Consider the following 26,166-nt stretch of genomic DNA (forward strand, 5'->3'; position numbering starts at 1 on the left):
GCTGGGGGCCTAACGGGGCGTTATTCACGGCCCTAGCTCCCTGCAAGCCCCTTATTTAAGGAGGGGCCGCGTTGGGGGCGGGAAGCTTGTGCCCTCCGAGGCCGAGGGCTGCAGCGGCTGGGGAAGGGGAGCTCTGCGCATCCCCGTTCCCGTGCGGGCAGCCCGGTGGGGTCGGGCCTCCAACGCGGACCCCAACCCCCCGCCGTGCCCTCCCCGCTCCGCCCGTCCCTCCCGGTGCTGCCGGGGCCGGGGGGCGGCGCATGCGCGGCGCTGCCCCGGAAGCAGGCGGCGGGCCGGGCCGAGCCGAGCCGTGCCGGGCCGCGCTGCGCTGCGGGTTGGGCCGGCACCGAGCGGCACGGCGGGGCGAAGGGCGAGGGGCGAGGGCAGGGCGAGCCCGGCCCGGCCGAGCGAGGGGACCCCGCCGCCCTGCGCCCGGCCCCGCTCTGGCTTCGGGCCCCTTCTCCCTGCGCTGCGGCGGGCGGAGGCGGCGGAAGGAGAAGCCCATGGAGGGGAACCGGGACGAGGCGGAGAAGTGCATCGGCATCGCGCGGGAGGCGCTGGAGGCCGGCGACCGCGACCGCGCCCTCCGCTTCCTCGGCAAGGCCCAGAAGCTCTACCCCACCGACACGGCCCGAGGTGAGGCCCCCGCCCGGGGGGGGGACCGGGGCCGGCGGCCTCCCCGCGGCCCGGCCGTTGGTTTGGGCCCCGCTGCGGTTTGGGGGTTGAGGCGGCAGCCGGGTTGTGCTTCCCTGGGGGAAACGGGGCGCGGAGCTCCCGGTTCTCGGGGCTGCCACCCGCACCGGTCAGCGTCCTTCTCGCCGTTGGAAATCCTCACAGGAGGGGAGCGCGCTGGGGTTTCCGCGCTCGCCTGTCCCCGTGCCTTCGGGGAGCACGGCGACTTGCGGCGTTCCTTCGGTGCTCGCTCCGGGTGTCCGTGCCGCTGGGGAGGCAGGAAGGGCTGCGCCTAATGCCCTGTGCTGACCTAAGGGCCTCGCTACGGGACAAAACACATCGCGGAGTGCTTCCAGTTGCAGTTTCGCCCCAAAGCCGCGCTCCAGAAATGGTAAACGTGAGGCCTTTTTTATCGTTAGATGTCAAGCGAGGAGATTCAGTGACCGTTTTCCGTCCTCTCTTACCTCCCGACTCTTATACATAGGCAATAAGCTAAGGTGTCATCAGTGCTCTTCTTTTTTTTATAGCATATAGGGTTTGTTTGTTTTCTCTGCAAGACCGGATGGATGTGGCTGGTAAATCAGCAGAAAGAAGGTAACTCTGCTGCCTTGTTTGGATCAAGCATGTGGCACTGTTTGTATTCTTGCCGCTTTACATACTTCTCAGAAATGAAAGCAAACAGAAGCTTGCTGTGTTCCCCTAAATTTCTGTAGTGTGAGATGATGACATGCATGGAAACGCGTTCAGCTTTTTGGAATCTGTGTGGGCCAGGAAGGCTGAGGGTTTCAATTCAGCCTGTTCCACCAAAGGGCACAACTTGTTTTGTCTGCTTCACGTACCTTATTACTACCCTTTGCCTCCAAAATGAGTTAGAGTAGCTCTTGGGAAGACAGAAAGACATCTCCATGTGATTTGTTGTGAGATCTTGTGTTTTGTTCTGTTTTTTATTTTAAGTAGGACCGCTACTGCGTAACCACCATTGCAAAGTATTCAGAGCAAGAAATAGATGGCTAATTAGGCTATTGTCTGTAGGACACTTGTTTTATTCACTGTGGAAATTAGCAAAGTGTGTCACAAATGAGGTACGGATCTGGTGAAAAGAGGATGGTCCTGTGGTTGTGGTAGTGGCCTGTGATCTGGGGAACTGTGCACTAAGTGCCTCACAGCGTTTCTCTGTGAGGTTAAGTAAGTCACTTCACTCTGTTTCCATTAGTGGCAGCTAATTGTTTGTGCTTCGTTTTCCAGGTATTCAGCTTGAAACAAGGGCCTGATTTGTGGAACTGGTGGGCAGTTAAAGCTCCATCTGAAGCTAACGAGAATTGCAGATGCCCTAATACCACTGAAAAAATCAGGCCCTAGGCCTGATTTGAACTAAGTACTTAGAAATTAGGGGACACTGTAAACCTATAATATCTCTATGCTTCAGTTCGCTAGCTGTGGAGGTTGGTAATTCTTTTTTAGTCATCCCATTTCCTCCCAAAATAACACCAACTCCTTGAGTTTGTTTAAGTTTGTCAGGCACTGAAACTGACCTGTTAAGAGTGCAGAAAGCTGCAAAGACACAGAATATCCTGTTCTCAGGACAGGAACTGGAAATTGTGCAGTAAATCAGGGCTGGAATTTTACAGGGACAAAGAATAAATGAAACGCCTGCTTCATTATCTCATTGTCCTTTTAGATAAATTAAGTTAGGGGTCCACCTGGAAAAAAAAAGAAAACAGTAATTCATTAGATAATTAAAAATTGTGTCATAGCATATACACAGGAGAAGAAAGTAGTTGAGGTTTCTGACTTAATTCTAACACAAATTCTTATTTTACAGATGTAAAACCCCATAAAGGGTTGGTTTTCTATGGTGAAAGGATAATATGACAGCCCTGGTTGCCCTTGTGCTGACTTGTTCTCTCTTTGGGATATGTATTAGGAGGTACTTCTTTCCAGTTTCTCTCTGAAGTCACAAATTCACCATAGGGCATACCTTTAGTGTAAGTTTGGGAATAATTGCCCACCGTTTCATAAATGATGTTCCATCGGTAATACAAGCAGCGAGAATGGTAGTGCTGAGTTGGGTTTTGTTTTTTACTGGTGGGACCTTCCTTCTCCTCATGTTACAGTTGATTGCAAAAGGGCGTAGAGCAGGTTTTAACTGTTATCTCTAAAATGATATTACATGTGGCTTACTTTTGGCAACATTTGCATTTAAAGTTCGGTCATCAATGAAGTTTAGTTTTGCTAAACAAAGCCTGAAATGCGCTGACTGCAGCGGTGGTGCTATTTTAAGGCTTTACTAGTGTGAAGTGGAAGGTCAGTGTTTATTCAGTGGCACTTAGCTGATGACTTCATAGGAACCGTTCACGTTGACGTCACTCTTTGCTAGAAAATTGTTGTGTAATTCAGCTGCTCAATCAAAATATTAAGTTTGATTATGATTTTGATAGTGATTCATCTTGCAACTGAACGGAAACTAATTGCTTGTCTGGAAAAGATTTGTAAGAGTGGATTTAAAGATAACAAAGGATGATCTCCTTTTCAAACATATGCACCATTCTGCTTGGAGCTGAAGGCACCAGATGACATTACGGACAGCTTTATTTTTCAGGGCTTCTCAAGATTTCTTGCACTGCTTCTGATGCTGCCTTTAAATGCAAACGTTTCTTTTCAGGAGTATGTGAGCTTCATTTTTTTTGGGGGTGGTGTTCTAGTAGAAAGAAGTTCAGCTGTTCTTTCCATTAGTGAAACAGGAGTCGTGTTCGATCCACAGTGGAATCAGATGCAGTGCGAGGATCTTTCATTCAGAATTGAGTAACAGTGCACACAAGAGAGCCTTCGTACACTTGGAGGTGAGATTCATTGTCCTAACCTGCCAAGAAAATAAATCATTGACTCCTTGCATATCCTATTTTAAATCATCTGTGCGCACTCTGAAATTTCTCTTTAATACACCGTTAGTAGTGCCATTCTAACATCTGGTTTTACCACCACCAGTTCATGGATGAGTCAAAATTTGCTGTGACTATGTGAACTGAATATTTTTACCTGAAGGAAACAACAGCTCCAGACCCTTTGTAGGATTTTCTTTTTCAACGGAGAGCAGTAGCATGTTTGTGTGTGCTGTGTCCTGCTAGCTTGCAAAGTTAACGCTTACGGATTTGACTTAATAACGCTTACTTTCTGCGAGTGTCCTAGATTGTCTCCTCGGCACTGCAGCTCCATTACATAGATGAGAGCTTTGGCAAGGTTTTTAGGAAGTAGTGGTGTTGAAAGCGTAGTGCAGGCAAGGCAGCTCCTGAACAGACTTACCGCCTGGATTTGCTCTGAGGAGTTGCTGGAGGTTAGAAATGCAAATTGTTGCCTGCATCTGCGTTTCTACCATTACTAGTCCTTCTGCTACTGCACAAGCGTTAGTGTAGGGATGGGGATTTTCTAGAGGAATACAGGTACAAAGACAGGCTCTGCAAAACTGTTCATTAAGCATTGTTTATAGAGGGTAAGTCAGGGTGGCGTGATCGGTAGCATCCCACATTATACCATTATTAAATATTGAAGGACACAAAATAGAAAAAGAATAATTTCGTTTTCTCTTATCACTTATCTGGAGCAAATCTGGTCTGCAAGCGCTTCATTGTGAGGGCACTTGTGTTCACATCTCTATTCTCGATTAGTTATTACTTCACTGACCTGAGAACTTTAACTGCTGTACCAGATGGTATTAGAAGCAGCTTGCAGCTACTCAGATGGGTGCTTCAGTTATAATCCTTATTGCAACTATAGCTTTCCTGTTTTCAAGAACCTCACTTCGTCTGTAGTGAAAACATCCCCTGAGTGTACAAACCAGCATATAAATGTGAGCCTCGTCTTTATTTCCGCAGTGAAAAGCCTGACCTGACCATTGATGAATCGTGCTGAGGCAGGCGCGAACGCGAGACCAGCGCTGAAATCAGCTGACTGTCTTGGTCAGGCCGCGTGGGGCTGTCTGCCTGCAGACCTTCGGGCTGCTGCTGCCAGCGGGTCATGGGCAAAGTATCAAGTAAAAGCAAACAGGGGAGCTCTAAGAAGCACGTCTCAGAAAAGTGCTTCTTTTCCTTTTAAACAAAGCTCTGCTTCCTTTTCCTTCCTGTGCTTCTCTGAGGTACAAGCTGGAATGTGTAGGATCCCAGTTTGCTGCTGCTTTGGGAGAGACCGTGCTAGTCAGAAGAGAATTTTTTTAATTAGATTTAGGAGAAAGTCCTTCAGGCTTCTTCTCATTAGCTTCTAGAGGAAAATGCTTTTTAACAGTAAAGCTACAACATGCTTTCATGGTGCGTGGGATCTTTTTTAATGACACTAAATCTTGCTTGTTTATGAAATGCTATGTAGTTTGCCATCTTGCTCTGGAAGACTGTCTCTTCAGTAAAGAGAGGCTATTTAATAACCTATTATCTACATTATGTTTCTTGTGCAGTCCCCTAGGTTAGAATGGGACTGGTTCTGATTTATTGATAAGACGGATGTCCCCAGAATGCAGGCTTATATCCAGAAGGAAAAAGGCAACTTCATGTCTGATGCTTTGTTAAAATGACTGTATTTGAGATCTTTCCTTCTGTGATCTGAGAGAGGATTTAAAGACCTAGCAAAAGTACACTGGCTTTCAAGATTGAGGAATCAAGAGTTGGGAGTAGCTGACTGGTCCCAATTTACCTGGGGCAAACAATAGTTGAAATTGCAGCTAGTGTTGTCTGAAGGGGGGTATAGAACATCGGTTTGTGGCCACTGATGGCTCAGGTTACAAATACCTGTATAATGCAGCAGCTGACATGCTGAAGAAGCCCCTAGTAGGGTGTGTTGCAATTTTCCAGTCTGATGAAAATGTGGGTTCATCTTTCTGGTTCTCATCACTCTTGCCATGACGAGACATTATCAATGCTTTTCTGAGATGTAGGGGTTCTTGTTCACTTCCCTGGATAAGCGTGGGCTAGGTTGTGACACTAGTCAAGTCATTCATCCTGGAGCTCAGGAACTGAGCCCATGCCCTAAGCCATTCTTTGTGCATTGGAGTAAGGATGCTGCCTTTGTGTTGTCTGAAAGCATTAACACCAGTGTAATGAAGCAGCCTTTATTTTGGAATCCAAGATTGCTGACATTCACATGAGGCCTACCCCTGTTGCACAGGCAGGGAGGTACTTCAGTCCTGCTACCTATTTTCTGTTTCCTCTAAGCATGTATGTGTTCTGTCATGTTTGAATTTAATCAGGAAGTCTCTTGATTGTGACCTTACTAGAGGTAATGAGGTAACCCCAAGGCTGCTTGTTGGGAAAGGCATGGAGCTGAACAGCCCTGTTTTCCTTAGCAGCTGCCAACAGAAGCCTGCACCTTCAGTGCAAATGATGCCCAGAGTTTGCAGCCTAGTTTGGATTAGGTGCCATGGCCTTTTCCCTGGGACATTATACGTTACTTATCTTTTTTTTTATTTTTTTAAAGAAACAATGGAAATGAATTGTCAGTTTTGCTGTAAAGTCCATAACTCTTGGTTCAAAAGGCTGTTAACCAGATAAATATCACCAAATATTATTGTGTCATAAATATCAATAAATCTGTTGTCGGGACAAGTTTGCCTACTTAGGCAAACCAGGAGCTGAGTTTGGGCTCTGGGTGGAGTAACTGTCAGGTTCTTTAGGGTGTTAGATTCGTTCCTCTTTTGTTTGCAGTTGCTTATTCAAGTACTTTGATGTTTTCACCCCGAAGAATGCGTTCAGTGCCTCTAAAACACATGGAGATGGACTACCTGGAGATACTCTCTCCAGTATTAAATTACCTTGACAGAGATTAAGAGAATTCCAACCATGAATTTTGAAACACTTTTCCACAGTTTTGCCATGAAAAGGAGTTGCAGACTGGTTTCAGATATGTTTGTGGTACAAAGTGATGATTGAAAAGAAAGGAGAATATAGCAGCTACTCTTTTACGATGTAGTGCTCCCATTTAAGATACTTGAGAGTCCTGACTTAATTACTAATGCCTGTAATGATACTATGATATCCTGTTGTTTTACAGTTTTGTTGGAAGCTATTACGAAGAATGGAAGTACTGCTGGGGGAGGCGCCTACTGCCGAAAACCAGCCGGTAGCAATGATCAAAGTAAGCCCAATAGCACGAAGGAGAGCAATGCATCTGCTGCGAGTGAAAGTGGAAAAGGCTACACCAAAGACCAAATGGAAGGAGTATTCAGGTACGGCCTTGCTTAAATACACCGCTGGTTTTCATTCTGTGTGTTGTGTGCTTACGTTTTCAGAGGTAGCATCAAGAGAAGCAACAGAAAATTCAAGCATAGCTGAGAGTAGTTACCTGTACTGAACCATAACTAGAAGGGAGAGTTTTACTGTGTTCAAACACAGTGTGATACACTGTCACTTTGCAAGAAAGTTGATGCCCATCTACATAAAATAACCTTGATGAATTAAAAAAAAAAAAAATACTCAAAATAGTTATTAAGCAGATCTGATGGTAAATGGAAGTAGTGATGAAAAGTCCATAGTACAACTTGCAGGACAGCGTTTCTATTAAATATTTTTATACTCAGCTATCTAAGTTTGCATTACGTACTTACTCTTAAAAGTCTATTGTCAAGCTAATCTTGCTGTTCAGGCTGGTCTTAGAACAGTGTTAAAAACTATTTTGTTCTGGAAGTACAGATACCTGAGAAACATGGAAGCACATAGTCTAAACACCGTTTGTAAACTGTCTGGACTTCATGTAGCATGATAGTATTAAGATGGGACAACAGCAGAAAAGGAGGATGTGAGAAAAGAAACAAAGATCAATAGAAATGTCCTTCTGAGGCGAGTAACTCTTATGTTACATGATCATTATACGCTCGTTGTCAGTAGGAGTGAGAAAAATACTGTTTGAGATGTGCTCTTTTTTTTCCTTTGCTAAAGAAATGTTGATGTGGCCACTCTAAAACTGCACGCCTCAAAAAACTGCACACCTCAAAACCCACCTTTATTTTCAGATAAACAGAGCCCAGATATTTTCAAGGGAGTTCAAAGAAGGGAAATCAAAAGGTCCTCATCTCCTAGTTTGTGTAGATTGACCTATTGTGCAGAACACAAATCTGTGTGTTAATTTTTTGATGTGAAATGTACGTTGCTGTTAATATTGTCTTGGGATCTTTTCCTGACGTTCAACAATCTGTTCAGCTGTGCTGCCAATGAGGAAAAACTCGCCTTTCTTTGTTGATACAGCAGCACTATATTCAGGCAGGTAGAAAACAGCATCTCATGATTATCCTCTTATTGTGGCTATTTACTAAACTTTTCATTTACCATCATCTCCCTGCTTGATTGATACAGTTGACCTTCATGGTACATCTAAAAGTAAACTCTGAATAAGCACATGGATTTTCAACCACCTTGAGATACTGGCTGCGGTATGTGTGCATGCAGGTGAGGCCGTGGACACGTTTGTGAGCCAAAATATCCAGGAAGTAAATCCTCCATAAAATGGGGTTTAGATCAGATTAAGACATGTAACACATTTCCAGAAAGCTGCTACAAGTAAGGCTGTATTACTGCCAGTATTCACTCCCCTGTGACACGCCATTCTGAGTTGCGGTCTGCTTTGACATCAGGCTGCCTGCAAGTTGTTTCTTGTTTGCTTGTTTATTTGTTTTACGAGAAAGTACTGTTCTCTACTTCGTCTTGCCTAAAATGATGCTATAGAGCCAGCTTTTCTCCATGGTATGCTTTTATGGGATTGTTTCCTTGAAGGGCCTTACTAGATACCAGACAAAATTATTCCAGTTTGGGGAGATCAGAACCAGAGGTATTCACCCACGTCACACATTGAGAATAATATTGGTGCAGCACTGCTTTTTAGTGACTATTTCAACAATTTATTTTGTGAATAAAAAATTTGGGGTTTTAACACCCCCCCCTACACACACCCCCAGGGGGTGGTTACGAATAAGCAATTGTACTAGCTTGCAGAGTAGCCCAAGTTTGTTTATATTTTACATACAACATAGAAAATCAGCTGTTAAAACAGTATCTTGATGTTAGTCCGAGTGATGCATCCTTTAGTAGAGCAGTTAATAAGCCTTTGGAGAAAGACTGCCTTTTAGTTTAGACGTGCAGTAATCAGCAGAGCAAATCTCTAGCCTTGCTGGAACATTTTAAGAGTTTGTCACATTGTCTGTTAGTGACATCAACACGCCACTTAAAAAATTTGTGGTGAAGAAGAAGATGTTTTCCTTGCCAAGGAGAACAGTATTAAATACAAACAGTGGGCTAAAACCTAATGGAAAAATATAACACGTTCAGTGATGATAGCTGAAGGGAAGCTCGTATTTAAACCACAGTGAGAATGAGCTTTTTAGTTGGAAACATGACAGGCTGCATATGTTATTGCTTCAGTCGGGCCCCAGACTTTTCCAGTTAAATGAAACATGCCCCTCTGGGAAGGGTATTCTTTAGAGAGTCAAGCTTGTCACCACCATATGCTTCTGCCTTGCCACAGCTGAACAGTTTTCAGAACTTTGAATTGGTTATAGAAATGCTGTGTGAAAAAAAGGTGGGTTTAATTTTGTTTCATGCCTGATTTCTGTTTTTTCCTGTGAAAAAATATTTTTTTAAATAGCAAGGTAGGCAATCTTCAATTCTTTGTTAATTCTGAACCTTACAATGAATTTGAGTCCATCAAACTAAATTGTTTTGTATGCTTGTGATTTGAAAGATGGTCATTATCCTCAGGTATTCTTCTCTCTAGGAATTTTTGGTTCCGTGCTAGTAACTCAGTATAGACTTGAGAGGAGGTGTTCCAGATGTAACTACACATGCCATGTACAACCCTTTCTTACAGGCACTAGTGAGCAGTAGGACAGGGATGGCTCTGAGCTCTCCAGCTTGAATCACTGATTGGTATGCTTGGAGTTGCCTAGAAATCTTAAATTTGCTTTAGATTTAAGAAGCTTAGTGAAGACACTTGGATCAGTATAACTAATTAAACTGCATTGCTTTTCAGGGTTACTCTAATAGTGTGGGCAGATACGAGTACAAACAAACACCTGAGTGCTGTTTTTATTTTTTCCACGTACACAGGGGACGCTGATCACTAGCAAGCTATCATAACACTTTTCTAGAGCATTGCATGAGCTTACAAACAAGTTACTCGACAGGGAGAAGCCTAAGATGCAATACCTTTCCACTGATTGCATAAGTGCTGGGTGATGCTCTGATCTCTGTAAGAAATGAGCTTACTATTCCGGTGGGACAATTTGAAGGTTGAGATATTCAAAAGCACCTTGTTATTTTTGAATTGAAATTCTGTGGAAACACCATCTGCATGCATGCATCTTTTTCTTAATGGTGGTTATCTTGTCACCAGGGGCTGGATCAAGTTGCCATTGCAGTTTAGGTGGCCTGCATGTCATAGCGATTGACAAGAGACGAGCAGAAATCTATTAGGACCGGCAGTAGGTTTAATGTGTTTTCAGAGCAAGTGCTCTAGAAGTCTCTAGGCAATCGAATCCTGTCTGAGCAATGTCAAGATAAGTGCGTGAGAGTCATGCATGGCAAAAACGGGAGATTTGCTTTTGGCTTCTGCAGTCTATACTTAAAGCAATTCCTTAAATGTTCAATGTAGGTTATTGGCACTTTTTACTGAGATAAAGAGATGAAACATCTGTGTAAGAAAGAAAATGTAAACTTATTTTTCTTTTACTTAACTGGAAAAGTGTTGGTTCTTACAGATTACAGTTGTCAAAGAGCTGTTAATTACTTTCAAGTAAATTCTGTTCATAGTATATCTGCCTTCTTATACCAAGTGTGCAGATACTTTGGAAAGGTTTTGTGAAATAGCATAAAATTAAAAATAAATAAAAGAATCAATTGCCTGCTGTGTATTAATCTTTCACATTTCTTTTTATGCTGTTAAATGTGTGTTATCTTTTACTGCATAATTTGAATAAAAATGTTTTGGAGCTGTAGATAGGTTGTACACTTTACAAAGATTCCCTTTAAATGATCTTAAAATTCATGTGACATCCAATGCCTCTTTAGTAAAGAAGCTAAAGCATACATTCCAGATTACCTTTTTGAGAACGGAAAAATAACTTCCATGAGTAGTATATGTTAGACTTGGTTTGCTGTCTTGTGAAAGTTTTGTTGGAGTATTGCTTCTCCTGCACTGCTAGTGCCTGCCCCTTGGAAGAGAGCACAGGAAAGATTTATTTATTTTTTTTGTTTGGGTCTTTGAGCTAGAACCAAAACAAACCGCCAGAGGCATGAGTTCTGTAGGAACCTTGCAAGGCAGGATTAAATTTCATCCAGCAGTGGTCAACAGTTAATCAGCAACTTGACTTGAATTCACCGAGCAAACCAAAAAAATTCTCTCTACGCATTTCATGTAAGGAATGCAAGCCATGTGACTTTTTGCAGGCCTTCTGCAGAGACTTCTGCAAACTCAGCAAAAAGATATAGCGTTACTTTTTATAACATGGGGTCACGAAGATAATTAAAATAGAATAATAAGAGCAGTCAACAAGTCTTTAAAAAGAAAGAAATCAGGGCATGCCTTTAATTAGGCTTCTAGAACTGCTGTGAATCGTTGAAACATGCAGTTGAATGGTTGGGAAAGTCAAGGTAGAAATCACAGTTACAAGGTCTGTCATAGAGAAGTGACACAGAAGATACAGTGTCAGAAAGCTTTAATGTACACTTTTTACAGTTAAGCCACACCTTACAGTTAAGAAAAGAACTTAAAATCTGGAGGAAAGTATGCTAATGTGAGCATAGAGTTGAATATTTCATTTAATACACACAGGAGAAACAAACTGAGTGAGTGCATCTGAGACCAAGTACCAAGACATGCACCCTAACGTGGTGTTGCATCTGTAAGAAAAACAGCGGACTTAAACGTCTGGGACATATTTGGGGTATGCTGATAACAGCTTGAGCTCTTCAACAGCAGCATGAAGATGCCCCTCTTTCCAATCTAGAACACCTGTTGCAGACCACACTTTTTTCATCCAAACTGTGACTGGCACATTCCCAATTCAGCTGCAAGATGCCATTTGCTTCAGGCTCTCCGTCATCATTTGAGCCTATGTAGAAACTGGTTTGTGCTTTAGTACATTTTTCTGCTAAACACTGGGATCGGTAGTCAGCGTAGCTTTCTTTTGCGCAGTTCTTTATCTCTGGCATTCACATTGCTGCATGCTGTGCTGCTCAGTTTAGATTACCATCGGGAGAAATAACTGTGACTCCCAGCAGGAGCTTTTGGAGATTGTGGTCAAAGTATTTGTCTTTGGGGCCATCCCTATGCGTGCACGCAGAGGTTTTGGAAGGCCCTTTGAAATATGTAGTAGTAATCAAAATCCATAGCTACTGATCACTGCAGGTATTTGATGCAGAAATGCAAGCAGGTTTGGTTAACCTGATAAAAGCTGTTGACCTAATCTGAATTGTAGATTCGAGCAGTGGAACAAGGAGCAAAGCAATAGGATCACATCATTTTGTAGGCACAGGAGAAGCAGAGGTGGTAGCCCCAGAATTTCTGCAGGTGAAAGCAGACGTCTCTGGACCTGCTCTGCCATCAGAGCAGAGAGAGGATCGCAGCAGCAGGCAGAGCTCGCTGGGCAGTTCTGCCACAGGTGGCTTGTCTACTGCAAGCAGGAATGGTGGAGGTTTGCAAGCCATGACAAGATTCCTCTGCCAACAGGCTGTGAATGAATGTAGGCCATTGCTTACTCTGGTGCAGTTTGAGAAGACCGCTTTCAAAAAGTCAGATATTTTTTCAGGAGCATCCGGCACTTGTGCCCTCCTAAAACAGACAGTGAATCTGTTAACCAGAAGGATATTGCCAAGGTGCTGGCAGGGGGCTAACAATTCAGCAAGGGCAGAAATTAGCTAAAGAGCAGAAGGAACTTCAGAGTGATTCTGAAATAGAAGTAATCCAGCCAGAAATGAAAACTACAAGAATCACAGTTCACAAAAATAAATTGACACTGAAAGCAACAACTTTGAAATACGCCAGAAATAAACAAACAAACAAAAACCAGTTCAATACAAAAGGGGGCAGTCCATAAGCAAGTTGCAATTTTAAAAAGAAACATCTGTGTGGGGTTTACATATGCAAGTAAATAAGCACTGCGGATTACTGTGCCTTAACTGCAGCAAAACCAAACAAAAATAACAGAAATGCAGCTCTTGGAAAACTGCTAGTTCATGCTGCAAGTGCTACAGGACCCGGGTTTCAGATGTGGATAAAAGCCACAACTAACGTCAGCGATCGGCCTTTTCTAAAACATCCACTGGTTTTCCTCTAACTTTTCCCAGCCTCTGCTGGCCTCTGTTGCGTGACTGGGAACAGGAGATAAGTGGGAAGACAAGTGGACAATTGCTCCTTCCATCCCTCATGAGACAAATTTCCACAGGACAGCTCAAAGTTCAGGCAAGGGATTGTGGCAGCGTGGGATTGTGATGCCTCAGTCTACAATATCAGTTGGCTTGGAGACAAGCGGTGAGGAGTATGTCTGAAAAGGCCTGCTTCTACTAAGGAGCAGGGATCAGAAGTGGGCCATGGCTTCCCACAGCTCCCAGCAGCTGGAGAGAAGTTTCTTACAGGGATGGTGGCAATCTGAGGGAAGAAGGCTTAAGTCTCGGAGAGCCTTTGCCAAGCCCATGATCCCCGTTTCGTGAAGGTAGAGGCAGGAGGAAGTGGTGTCAGAGAAGCCTGGTGACTGCACAGCCCACGTGTGACAGGAAGGTCTGGTGGATTGCCCTAGTGATCCACTGCAGTTTGTCCTGCTAGTTAAACCAGCTTACCAGGTTGGATTTCTGATGCATTCAAGTTTTGCCTCTCATGGGTACACCGCAAACACTGATAAATTTGTTTAACTGGAAAGCACCTTCTGATAATCTTCACTTGTGCTGCCTTCCCCAGTGCAAAGTTGCTGTGGAAGGAGTTCTGGTGCAAAACTACTCAGGCTTTGCTGAGGGGGCAAGAACTGAGCCATTACCCTGTAAGGATTGCTTTTTGCCTTGAAGTGACAAAAGAATCATGCAAGACTCTTGTCTAATGTCAGGGTGTAGTGAGGGTTTCATAGCACAAAGTCATTGCTGAGAATTCCAGATACAGGTACAGTTTTTGGCCTCTGTGTATTTACACAATCATTTGATGTACTTTAGCTTTAAAATTTGATCTAACTAATCCAAAGTCCTGCTAAACTCTGCAAAATTGCCTTGTGTGGTCCACGTGCTTCACTATGAAGTGACCTGCAGCAGTGCTCCTCGGGCTGTCCAGCAGAGTACCTGCAGACTGTGTTTGCTGCTGGGGTTTGTAAGAGCCAGCACTGACCTGCTTGAGATCTGAAGATGAAGGTCTGAAGGCCAGGCAGTGAACAGGAGTCACGTATCTCAGGGTTCGTCCTGCGCAGCAGCGAGGAGGGCAGTGTACCTGGTCTGGAGGATCAGTGACAGCTCTGTGGCAGGCAGTGTTTCTGTGAGCAGACCCATCCTGACATGAACCCACAAGGAAGAATAAAAGTCTGGGGTGGCATCACAAACTCACAAAGGCTTCTTTGTTTAAGGCTGGCTGTTTAGCCTGGGCTAGCCAGTCAGGGTATGAGGGCAATTTGGAATGAGATGTGCTTGAAATACTAAGTCATAGCTTCATACAAAATCATGAATGTTGGAATGGAAATATTTGTGCATTTGCATATTTTGTTTGACAAAGCAGACATTAACAAAGATATGCGGAGAAAATAGAAATGTGTTATACCTTGGCAGAATGTTTATTTCTTGACACGTAACAGCTCGTTTGTGTGCCAGGTTCGGGATAGCAGTTTCATTCACCTCTTCTGAGGGCAAGCTCTGTATGACCCACCCAGCAGGTTCCTGCCTGCACATCCTCATCAAGACGTAGCTCTGGTTTGGTGCACTGGCTCTAAGCAGTTTGTGGGGTCAGAAACTGGTGAGTCATGTACTGACCTGCACATCTTCTGATCAGTAACAGCCATTCCTACTTTCCCCATCAGGGTTGTCCACCACGGGACTTCCACTGGCCGTGAATGGGAGGAAAGTCTGGGGCAAGTTTTTGAGGATTAGAACAGGTTGAAGTTCCTTGGGTTGGTTGTTGTTGTTTTTTTGTTGTTGTTGTTGTTTTTTCTCTGCTTTTCTCTTCATCCTACAGTGTTATGAAATATGTGCATATCAGATCTGCACAGAAGTAAATTTTAATTTTTTTTTCCATGTTTGTTACTTCCATGAGAAATGACCGTATGCTTTTGGGGGAAGAAGTTGAGGTGAACTTAGACCAGATGCTGAGATAGCAATTTCTTGAAATAAATCCTAATCTGATACTGTTAGACTTTCAAATAAAGCTGTTTGTTCTTGATACAGTTCATAAGTAATCCAGATCTTGAGGCTAAAGATGAAGGGACCACAATTTTTGCTAATTGTACAAGTTAACAAACACAAGTTTCCAGTACTCAGAGTGTAATTTAATGTATTTTCTTTCCATTACTTCTTGTTGATGGATTTAGTGTATTCTTTTTAATTAGCTTTATCAGCTTCCTAACTACAGCTTATTAAACACTACTTCAATATAATGAGCTATATTTATGTCACAGGATGTTCGTGTTGGCGGCTGCCTGCATACATTCAATTCAGTGCTCTTGTGAGCACTGCACCGAGACAGCCGTAAAAGCTCGTGTTGTTCCATTACACCGGAAAAGGGATCCCTCAAATGAAACCTGATTTGATCAATCTGAGAACTACAGAGGACCACACACGATGGTGTGGTTGTACTTCTAATGCTAGCATTCCCTTAATTACAGGGTCCCCATTCTTCATTCACGAAACTGCCAAAGGCTTGCTTACTCCCTTTTTTTCCACTTGGCTACTCTGTGTATAGTCTTTGTAACACTAAACCCATATTTACATAGAAATGTGTGCATTTAAAAGAATGTGGACACAGTTATAGCCATGTGAAGAGACTCACATTAAGCTTTTAAAGTATTTCTGGATGTAATTTCTATTTCTTGCTCAGACCAGCTGTTTTCTTTTGGTATTCACCAAATGTTAGTGTGCCTCGTTTCTGTAGCGCAGTTCTGTGGTTCAGCCTTATTTTTCTCTGTTTCTGATCTCTTATGATGAACTCTTAACTTTTTATCAAAAAAAAAAAAATAAAACTTAGCAGGATTGATTTTAAGGTGTATTTACTGGTTTGATAAGTTCTTCCTACCTACACAGAATTAACGTTCTCTCAGTCCCTTGTAACTGCAGTTTCTCTCTTCTGGCTATTGTAAAGTATACAAATCATCAAATAATTTCCAGATTTTGCTGTTCATCTCTGGGTGAGACTGCTTGTAGTATAGACTGCTATATATAATATAGACTGCTTATACTGAATATTTCCAGGTTTTCAGAGTCTTCACTGAACATTTGAGATGAGTTGAGTCTGTAATTGCAGGAACTGTGTATGTTTTTTTAACTTATATAAACACGTACAGAAAGTTTGTTAAGATCCAGGTGCATTCCCAGCAACAGAGGTGTTCTCACATACCTTATTTCCCTCAAAAGTGAATGTTTGAATGAATTGTGACTTGACTTTTGTTTGGAGAAAGGAAGGTATTGTTTTGTTTTATATCCTGCATAACAAAATACATTTGCTGTTGACAGTCAAAACTGGTCTTTCTACCTGCTAGCTCTGCAAAGTAAATTTGAAATCCTCATTTTATGCATTATTAACAGCAATATTCACATAATTGGAGATGAGGAAATTCTATAAAAACTGCAAACAGAAACCTTTTCTTACAACAGTAGTAGTTTTACAATACAAGTAGAGCAAAATAAATGTATGTAGTAAGTAATTTTGAATACAATAGTTTATTGTGCTCAGTTTTGAGCTTATTGTGAAAAATGGCTTTCTTATTTGTTTGTAGGGTGGAATTTTTTGTTTATTTTGTATTAAAAGTGAGAGTTGTAATGTTTTCCGTCAGTGCAACGTGTTACCTCATTTGCAGCTGTGTTCTAACATACTACCATTACATCTTTTGGGTTGCAATATTTTATTTCATTTTCTTTTGCAGTATAAAGAAATGTAAAAATTATTATGAAGTCCTTGGGGTGTCAAAGGATGCAGGTGAAGAAGACCTAAAGAAGGCTTACAGAAAACTTGCTTTGAAATTCCATCCAGACAAAAACCATGCACCTGGAGCAACAGAGGCTTTTAAAAGTAAAATTTTTACTTAAACTTTCTTTTATGATTGAACTCTGTCAGTTTAAAAGCAATTCATCTGCATTGTTTGATTGTCATTCTATAAAATTGTCAATGTGGTATTTTGTAGCTAATATTAAACTGACCTTTTTAGCCAAAGAAATGTTTGACCTTTATTATTTTGGCATATACCTAGAAGTTGAGATGAATAATGTGGACTTCTGGAGAGGGTTCATTTTAAGAGGATTGACTGTAATTTTCAGGTACAGAGAGAGAATACTAATGCTTGCTTTGTGAAATCCAGTTGCACTTCTTTGCTGTCATCCATTTTGACTGAATGCAAGTCTATCGGTTGAAGTTGGTTCAATGTAATATCGGTACATACGATACGATTATTCAGGTTTTTGAGGGGGGGGGTTATAGCATTTGCCATTACTTTTGCTTCTGGAAAACCTGTATCAAGAATGGTGATTTGAATGAAGAGTAGTAGTTACATGGAGTAAATATTAACAGTCCTCATAAATATGCTATTTTTTAGGATGGGAGTAGTACACTTAAAAGGACAAGTGACACTTACTGGTTGGTGCGTTGCTTTTACTGGATATGCAGCTTGTAGTGAATGATATTATATTATGAGATAAGTAAATTGATTTCTAGTTTAAGCATTGATGTAGCCCTCTAAAACATCCAGGCTGAATACACAAAATTGCCATGGGCATATTCATTTTTATATTGCTGAAATGAATAGAATTTTACTAGGTATGCATTTGAATCCATGACATTTGCTTTTGTTTCAAGCTCAAATAGCAAAGTAATACTTAATAGCAAAAGGCAGTTTTTACTGAATCATGTGCTTTGCTAAGTTACCTTTTCGTTACAATTCCTCCCATGTGTGTACTTTTGTTACTTTTTCCATACAAAAGCATTTATTGAGAAATGCCTATTAATAGTTGCCTTTGACTGTTTCTTTGGTCAAGATTTACAATCTGATCTGACCTGAGGCTGCCACGTTTTGCCCATTGCAAGGAGAATTGTTTTGAAGAAAACTACTGCTTCATCTCAGACATAGATGAAAAGCAATATGAATCTGTCTGAAATGACCATGCAGAAAGAAATGATCTGTGGTACTTCAGTATTTTTTCCTGCGTGAGGTTTATATTCAGACATTTGAAAAAAATTATCAGTTACAATTCTTACATTGGGGAAAAAAACAAAAAAGGAAAAAAAAATGCCAACAAGACTTCTCATACAGATTTTAAGGGGTAATTATAATAGCTTGTTAACAATTACAGAGAAAAGTAGATGTACCATAGCAGGAAAGTTTATCAGTGATTGTTGTTTTAATAAAGCTATGTGATGGCTTTATTGTAAAAAAGGTGTTGTTCTTATAAAATGGTCTCCAGCCGTAGAAATTAAATAATTCTTCCCTGTTAATAGCATTTTAAATAATCTTTGAAATCTTGGAAATTGGTATCTTATTATTTAATCTTTGATTTAAAATGAGCACTTTGGTCAAGTTGGATTTCTTGGACTTAATTTCACTTTCTGGTTCTTAACTAGATGAGTGCATGAACAGAAAATCTTGCTGACTAAAAATTTAAATAATTTTAAAATAATTATTTTTAAATATTTAAATAATATAAATTTTTAATCTTTAAAGAAAGCTAGCATTTTTCTTACATTGAAATGATTGTCGTCTCTTTGTATGGCTCAGTAAATGTATCATTTAGTTTGCCTTTAAAGGTGCCTGATGAATTTCTGACATACAGTTGAGAAAAGGAGTTTCATAACAAAATTTTAAGAAAATTTACTTTATTTTAAGGAAAAGTTACATTAGAAAACAGGATTGAGTTTGGTGTCAGGCAAGGTACTTAGGTCTTAAAACTACCTGGTACTACCCTTTGTTGTATTAAGCAATCTTCCTCGAGGTTTTATTTTAGGTTAGAAGTTTGTGATTTCTTCAAATATAATCACTTTTAATCTCTTGGAATCCGTTTCATTTTTATGTCCTTTATTTAAAGATAACTCTATTTGGATCAAATCTGTTTTGAATTAGCATCAAATAACCAAAAGCAAATGGTAAACAAATAGTCAAGAAAGCTTGCTGACCATACCGTGACAGTATGGTGTCTTCACTTTATTTGCTCACCTGATTAATGTCGCCTTCAATTCTTAATTGTCGAAAAAAAATCTAAGTTTTTACTACTAGTTTTATCATTGGCTGAGTAACAGAGTAATCTTGTAGCAGTATTTGCTGTCCTTAGTGTGTATCACATGCTCTCAGGCTTAATTTCTTTGAGTTTTCTTCTCCACTTAAAGTAATTCTTAATTATTATTGTTTCTAAGGGCATCTTAGGTTTAGTGAAGATGTGACTGAGTGAAGATTGTGCATTAAGTGTCAGCAGAAGTTTTCCTTAAATCTGCAAGAGCTATGTCTGTGCACAGCAGCTGGGGTCAAAGCTTGTAAAGCAGGCAGACCTTGTGGTCTTTTCACACTGATTCTTTCCATGCACACCTAGCTGAGTTTTTCCCTTTCTGCTTTCAAAATTGAAGTTGTTCGTTCATGGTAATGTAGCATGAAGCGGGACAGGCATCCAGGCCAGACTCTAAATGTTAAGGTTGTGTCAACAGCCTTAGGAGCGCACAGGTTCCTGTCATGCGTGCACGTACTCCTCACGTTACATCGTGCAAAACTTTGTGTTATTAATGTACTCCATAAGGAATCCTCAGAATCGTGAGGAAAAATATCATCTACAAGAGTGGGAATGTAAAGTTTACACACTGAAAGAAGTTACCACTTACCACATGCAACCAAAGAAACCTGCTGAATCCATGATGATTTTAAGTTAAGCTGCTAGAGCTGACTGAACTTTGCAATTGCCCAGCTTCAGAGCTTTTCTTGTAATGCTTGATTCTTTTTTCTCAGTTGCAGGGAGAAAGAAAATTTCCACAGATGTAGGTGTTCCCCTAAAAAAAGGAAGAAAACTGCCCCACCTTCTGCCTAGTTCAACAGGTTAAAAGGCCTGGGAATAGTGTTGTTGGGAAACCTGGTAAAAACCATGCTACAAAAAGTAGAGATGTTTCTGGACCCCGTTGTACTATAGGTGATTTGTAACACAGTAAAGGACATCAGTCTCTGCCTATTCTTGACTTTGAAATTGCAGTTTTCATGCTGGAATAGCTCCTATAGTTCATTTATGAGAGTTGTCTTTTATTCCTTGCTTCAGAAATCGGAAATGCCTACGCTGTGCTGAGTAATCCAGAAAAACGAAAGCAGTATGACCTTACAGGCAGCGAAGAGCAAACTTGCAATCACCCTAGCAATGGTAGATTCAACTTCCACAGAGGCTGTGAGGCAGATATTACTCCAGAAGATCTATTCAACATGTTTTTTGGAGGGGCATTTCCAACAGGTATTTGTATTCGTCGGCATAATCATGGGAGTGGTACACTCTGAGCAGTAGTATTCAGAGTGGCATTAGAGTTTGTGACATTGTAAAACAACAAAATTACTCCAAACATCCTCCATCCCCAACTCTAAGCCATGTCACATTTTAAATTTCCTCTAAGTGTTGCTAAATCCCTAAAATGTGAGTTCGATTGTTTGGGGTTTCTGTGGTGATCCTACAGTACATGAAATAGTAAATCAGTTGGTTTAAAGCTTAAAATATTTATTTTAAATGACTTTGGAATTGTGAGTTACCTTAAAGTTGGGTTATTTTATGCATCATCATGTGGTAATGTTAAATTCTCTACGTTGTTGCTCCTGCTTTGACCTCTAAATAGTTTCTTTTAGATTTTAAATATGGATATTTCTTTTCTTAGGTAATGTACACTCATTTTCTAATGGTCGTGCTGGCTACAGTCATCCCAATCAGCACCGTCAGAGTGGACATGAGAGGGAGGAAGAGAGGGGTGATGTATGTTTAAGCACCATTGACTTTAAACTGTGGATTGTGAAGTTTTTTTGTTGTCATTTTCAGCAGTGTGATTTTACAGCAGCTCTGTACTGTAGAGGAAGATCTGTACTTGCCAGTTACATATTTTAAAACTTTGGCAGGTGGTAGTCTTACTGATGTGGTAGATGGACATGCAGATTTGAGAAGATAATAGCATGTTTTTGTAAATCTGTTGCTGTATGCCACTATCATGCCAGTGACTGGTCACTAATTCTTGCTTGCATTTAAAAGTTGATTTGGTCTGAAGTAAGAATTGTACTTACGAATTATACGAAGTCCTATGTAATTACATATGACTGTATTGATGAGTCTAAATATGGAGTACTATGTGACTGAATTCAGCTATTAATTTAACAGTGTCTTGTGGCTACATGCTAACTTATGAACGCTTGCAGCTTCAGCACCCTACAGATACTGTGTATGCATTGGAAAGTTAAGATAACACTAGGGTGTTTGCAGATTTGTGGTTATAGTTTCAGAGTGGCTTTTGAAACTTAAAGTAGAAAGTCATGCTTAGAATTAAATTATGTCAAATGTACCTGCTAAATTGATACTGTTTTATGGGATACCTGAATCTGTTGTTTTTTTGTTTTTTGTTTTTTCCTTAGGGAGGTTTCTCTATGTTCATTCAGCTGATGCCCGTTATCGTGCTGATCCTTGTCTCCTTGTTGAGCCAGCTGATGGTATCTAACCCTCCTTATGCCTTATACCCAAGATCGTAAGTAATTTTCAATCACATTAGTTTAAAGCAGAGGGAAGGATGTTGTAATGACCTTTTCCCAGTTAGAAGCTTTTAAAGAGCCTTCCATTAGTTGGTCCGTGATTTCCCACAGTGAGGAAAGGGAGAGAAAGCGTAGATGAAGTGAAGCAAAACAAAACCTCTAAGGTGTGTACTAAGAATATGCTATGCGAATATAACAGAGAAAAGAGATCAACAATACTTGAGTTTAGGAGATCTTTTAATATGACATAAAGGTGTTTATGTTTCTCCAATGTATTTAATCAAATGCTGAAACCTGCTAAGGCTCATTATTCTTTTGGGAGTCATCTGTGCTTACAGCAAGCAAAGTGCCTGACGGCAAACTTACTCATCCTTATCAAGTAGATACGGACAAGAGGAATTGCCTGTTCTAGATGATGATAGTCTATCTCTGTTTTCTTGCAAGGGATTTTGATAGTGAAACTTACCTGTTTTGTACAGAAGGATCCTTTTTTTTTCCTTAAGAGAAAGAACTTTTTAAAATACCAAGCATGCAACTACCTAACACACTTGTCCCACTCGTCACAACTATTTTAACAATCCTCAGTTCCATTTAGAGCTCTCAGCTGTGCAGCAGAAAGGCTTTTTTTCACCTTTATTATTTTTTCCAGAATTCTTTATTTCCAAAGTGTGTTGTTGTTCTTTTCTGCATCTAAGTTATTGTGATATGTATAAATACTTACCTGCTAAAATGTTTGTGCACACTCCTTGATTTTTAATCTGCAGAATGCTAGCAGGAAAACGGATTTGTCAAGGGTTGCAGAAAACAATTTAGAATGGAGATGCCTGTACTGGGTTGTCACAATAGTGACCTGTTTTGTTTTTTCTTCTGTTGTGTTTAAATGTAATTTTCTATTATCAAAGCTTATATGTGGCTAAAGAGGTATAAAACAAGTGTCTTACTAAAGTGTTTTTTTAAAGATTAAGGATGAAAACAGCAAAAGTTTAATGTTCAGGTGAAGGTAGTATTTTCTTCTCTGGCAGATGGTACAGCCATTCATTTCACTACTTGTTTTGAAATGGCAAATTTAGTGATGCGCTGTTCTTCCGTAATAACAATATTTTTAAAAGTATATTTGTGTTATAAAAAAGATCAAATAAACATCTAGTCTCTCTCTCACCCACCTCTTTTTTTTTTTTTTTTTTTGCAGAAGTACAGGTCAGACAATTAAAATGCAGACAGAAAATTTGGGTGTTGTTTATTACGTCAACAAGGACTTTAGAAATGAATACAAAGGAGTGTCATTACAGAAAGTGGAAAAGAGTGTGGAAGAGGATTATGTGTCCAACATTCGTAATAACTGTTGGAAGGAGAGGCAGCAAAGTAAGTTTGTTAATATGTTTAATTTCATAAACACATGCATTACTAAAAAAAAATTATCACAGGCAAGAATGAAGTGCTTGTATTATTAATATAACTGAATGAGAAAGCAAGGGTAAGGTTCTACACCATTTCTCACTTCTTCAGACTGTCCCAGCTAGTGTCACTTAATTTTGCTGTGACCTAACCACCATCTGAAAGTCATCAGCAATTTTAACCTATCATTTTGTTATCTGTGACCATCTCTTAGAAAACAACTACAGTAAATTGATAGTGAGAAAGGAGTTGCTCTAAGTTCAGGACGAAAGCTGAAAATTCTAATCTCTTCCACGTTATTTTATCATGGCGTCATCTTTTATACTGTGTATCATCCTTAGGTGCTTTAATATAAATAAAACAAAAGCCTAGATAGATGTTTCCAGTGAGAGAAAAGATAATCTGCCTTGGACTACAGTACCAATGACACTGCTTTTCCAGGCAACCAAGGACACCCAACATGACATGTCAGAACACCATAAGCTAGAAATCAGTGCTTAATCTTTTGCCAGTGCTGAGTGATTTTTTTTTTTTCCTCCCTGGACTTGGTTCCTTGTCTACATCAGACTTTGAAAACAATCTTTTTAGTTCACCAGCTATGTTTCCAATCTAGTTGAATATCATGCAAAGAGCAATTTCCTTGAAGGAGATGCAGCATAGAACTTAGTGTTAAAGCTGAGTACTGAGTAGCATCTGCCATCTCCAAATTATCAACCTGTTATTCTATTACCTGTGACCAAATGGTTTGAACTTTCAGCTGGTAAACTTCGGTTGTATCCTACCAGAGAAAAAGTTCATTCATGAACTGTCAGTTGCTTACTGAAAGCAAATTTCACTCATTATCTGAGTGTAATTGTCTGTTTCTGCATAACTTTACTCTCTGCAGACCAGTGATGCCCAGCCTTTCTGCTGAGATGGCCCCTTAGCTTCTCCAAGCTGTAAAAGCCAGACAGACATCACAGTTAGTCAGATGCCTGCACAGGACTGCATGCATTCATTACAGTTGACCTGTGTGTATACAAATACAAACTACTGCCCATGCGCAGCATGCCGACTGCTTCCCAGAGGCATTACCCTCCATATTCATGAGTACGTATTGCGTATGCCCAAGTAAATCTCTAAAGGTTTACAAATTGCCCACAGGAAAGAAGAACTGTTGGCAGAAAACTATGCCAATCAGTCACATGTGTGCAAGAGAAACACCTGTCCTTTTGGGGGAGAACTACCAGATGATTGCCCTGACTACTAGATTTGATCAGAATAATTTTTTGCAGATTTTTCAAATACAGGAAATCGTCAGAGTATGTTTGGGTATAAAACAAATAAATATCAAAATCTCTTGTATATTTTCCAACTGTATTGTCCTTTGATTATCTTGAAATGATTGAATATGCTTGCTCTTCAAGAAATTGACATCTCATTTGCCTTCTACAAGTGGCTGCTAGATGAATGATTGGTAGTCATATATTATGAAATGGTTTGCAATAATGAGAGATGGTTGTTAACAAAAATTAAACACGAGAGAAGCCAGCACAATAAAAAGGGTACATATTCTTTGTACGTTTTTTTCAGCAAAATGTGGATTTGGTAGAACAGTTTACTTTTAGTGATCTAGTCATTACACACAGGTTTTACTGGTATATGGTATCTGTGTCTCCTGTCACATATATGTCTCCTATTTTTCCTGTCTAAATACCTTTGAAAAGGTAGATGATACACAGGTAGTGTATCATCAGGAAAAGGTAGTTGATACACAATCTCCACCTGGGTAGGGAAAGAGGGAAAAAATACCTTACCCATTTTTCAGCATTTGTCCTTGAAATGCCTATTTTGTTAAGCATGAGCAGAGTCCTTGACTACACAAAGAGGTCTACCCTTCTGTATGTAAATACTTAATGGAAAAGATTTGATGACTGGAGAAGCATCTGACCCTAGTGTAAAGAAGAATAACAACCTGAAGGTGGTGACTGTCATGTTGTTTGCTATTTGCAATTTATCAGATTGTGAAAACTACCCTAACTGACATTCAAGAAAGCAGCCCCTAATAGATTTTCTCTACTTATAGAAACAGCTGACTTATATTTTTAGAGATTTAAAACACCTGTTCTGATTTTGATTTTTTGACAGTTAAAATCTTCTTTCCAATGTTGATTGACATTTAAGAATGAATTAAAATGCTGTTGAACACCAGTATAACACAGAGAGCTCTTTTAATAATTCCTCTGAACACTAGCAGTCTGAAGCAGCATCAGTTGAAGTAATGAGCTTAACATTCAGAATGGATTTTTGGCACAGAGAAGATGCTAGAGCTTTCAAGAACGTGCAAAATGAGTGTTGTATATATTTGTTTTGTTTAACGAGACCTGATGCAAGTAGTAGCTTTTGCTTCTGTTTTGTAATCAGGTACTACTGTATGAAATGTGAGGGTGCTGGAAGGCTGTTACCACTTTCACTGCTGAAAAAGATGAAATGTTTGGGAAGACCCAGTGAAGGGAAGCCTGTAGCAGTGCTGTTTAGGTGGTGTCCGTGTGTAGTTAGAATAGACAGAAAGAGAAAAGGGTGAGGATTAAACATGAGGTGTTTTGGACAGCTCAGAAGAGGAATGCATCATGTGCAAAGCATTCAGTTTCTAACCTGAAAAATCTTCTTTCTTCTTTTCTTAAAGAAACAGACTTGCTTTATGCAGCAAAAGTTTATCGAGATGATCGTCTCCGAAAGAAAGCAGATTCCATGTCCATGGACAACTGCAAAGAACTAGAACGGTTGACCAGCCTCTATCGAGGAGGATGAGCAACAATTGTACACATACATCTTTACGTATGCCGTTATTTCTCTTGTAAATTAAGAAGAGATTTAGTTTCACCATGAATGCTGGAAAAGAGGGGTGGATGTAAAACTCTACTGTGTAGCTGTTTCCAGAAACCTTATACTGAAATATCATTTAATGGCTTCTTTACCTACTGTGAAATATAGGTAACTTTAATTGTCTAGATTTTACTTCAAAGCTTCTGTGAATTCTTTCAGCGGAGAGAACAGCTCAGAAAGGATGCTATACTTGTAGAGACTTAGTCATAGTGGTTCTCCTCTACCATATTTGCCATGTAAATATCTGTGGAAAGAACACTTTGTGTATATACGAGTTAAATGACTTTCTATTTAAAATCTCAGAAATTTAGTTCCATACAACATTTTGTCTCACTGATGGAATAAATAGTATGATTACA

The 26,166-nt window shown here is 40.3% G+C and overlaps 1 protein-coding gene across 1 annotated transcript; it reads left to right on the forward strand.

Moving 5' to 3' along the window:
- The first annotated feature begins 271 nt into the window (after window positions 1–271).
- On the forward strand, window positions 272–26,166 carry DNAJB14 (DnaJ heat shock protein family (Hsp40) member B14). The gene is made up of 8 exons (XM_040556854.1): window positions 272–636; window positions 6,703–6,877; window positions 16,739–16,884; window positions 20,094–20,279; window positions 20,692–20,786; window positions 21,434–21,543; window positions 22,737–22,909; window positions 25,608–26,166. Exons 1-8 carry the CDS (start codon window positions 504–506, stop codon window positions 25,730–25,732), a joined length of 1,143 nt encoding a protein of 380 aa, XP_040412788.1. The 5' UTR covers window positions 272–503; the 3' UTR covers window positions 25,733–26,166.

This window comes from Cygnus olor, chromosome 4 (genome assembly GCF_009769625.2).
Source record: "Cygnus olor isolate bCygOlo1 chromosome 4, bCygOlo1.pri.v2, whole genome shotgun sequence".
NCBI classification, from domain to species: domain Eukaryota; kingdom Metazoa; phylum Chordata; class Aves; order Anseriformes; family Anatidae; genus Cygnus; species Cygnus olor.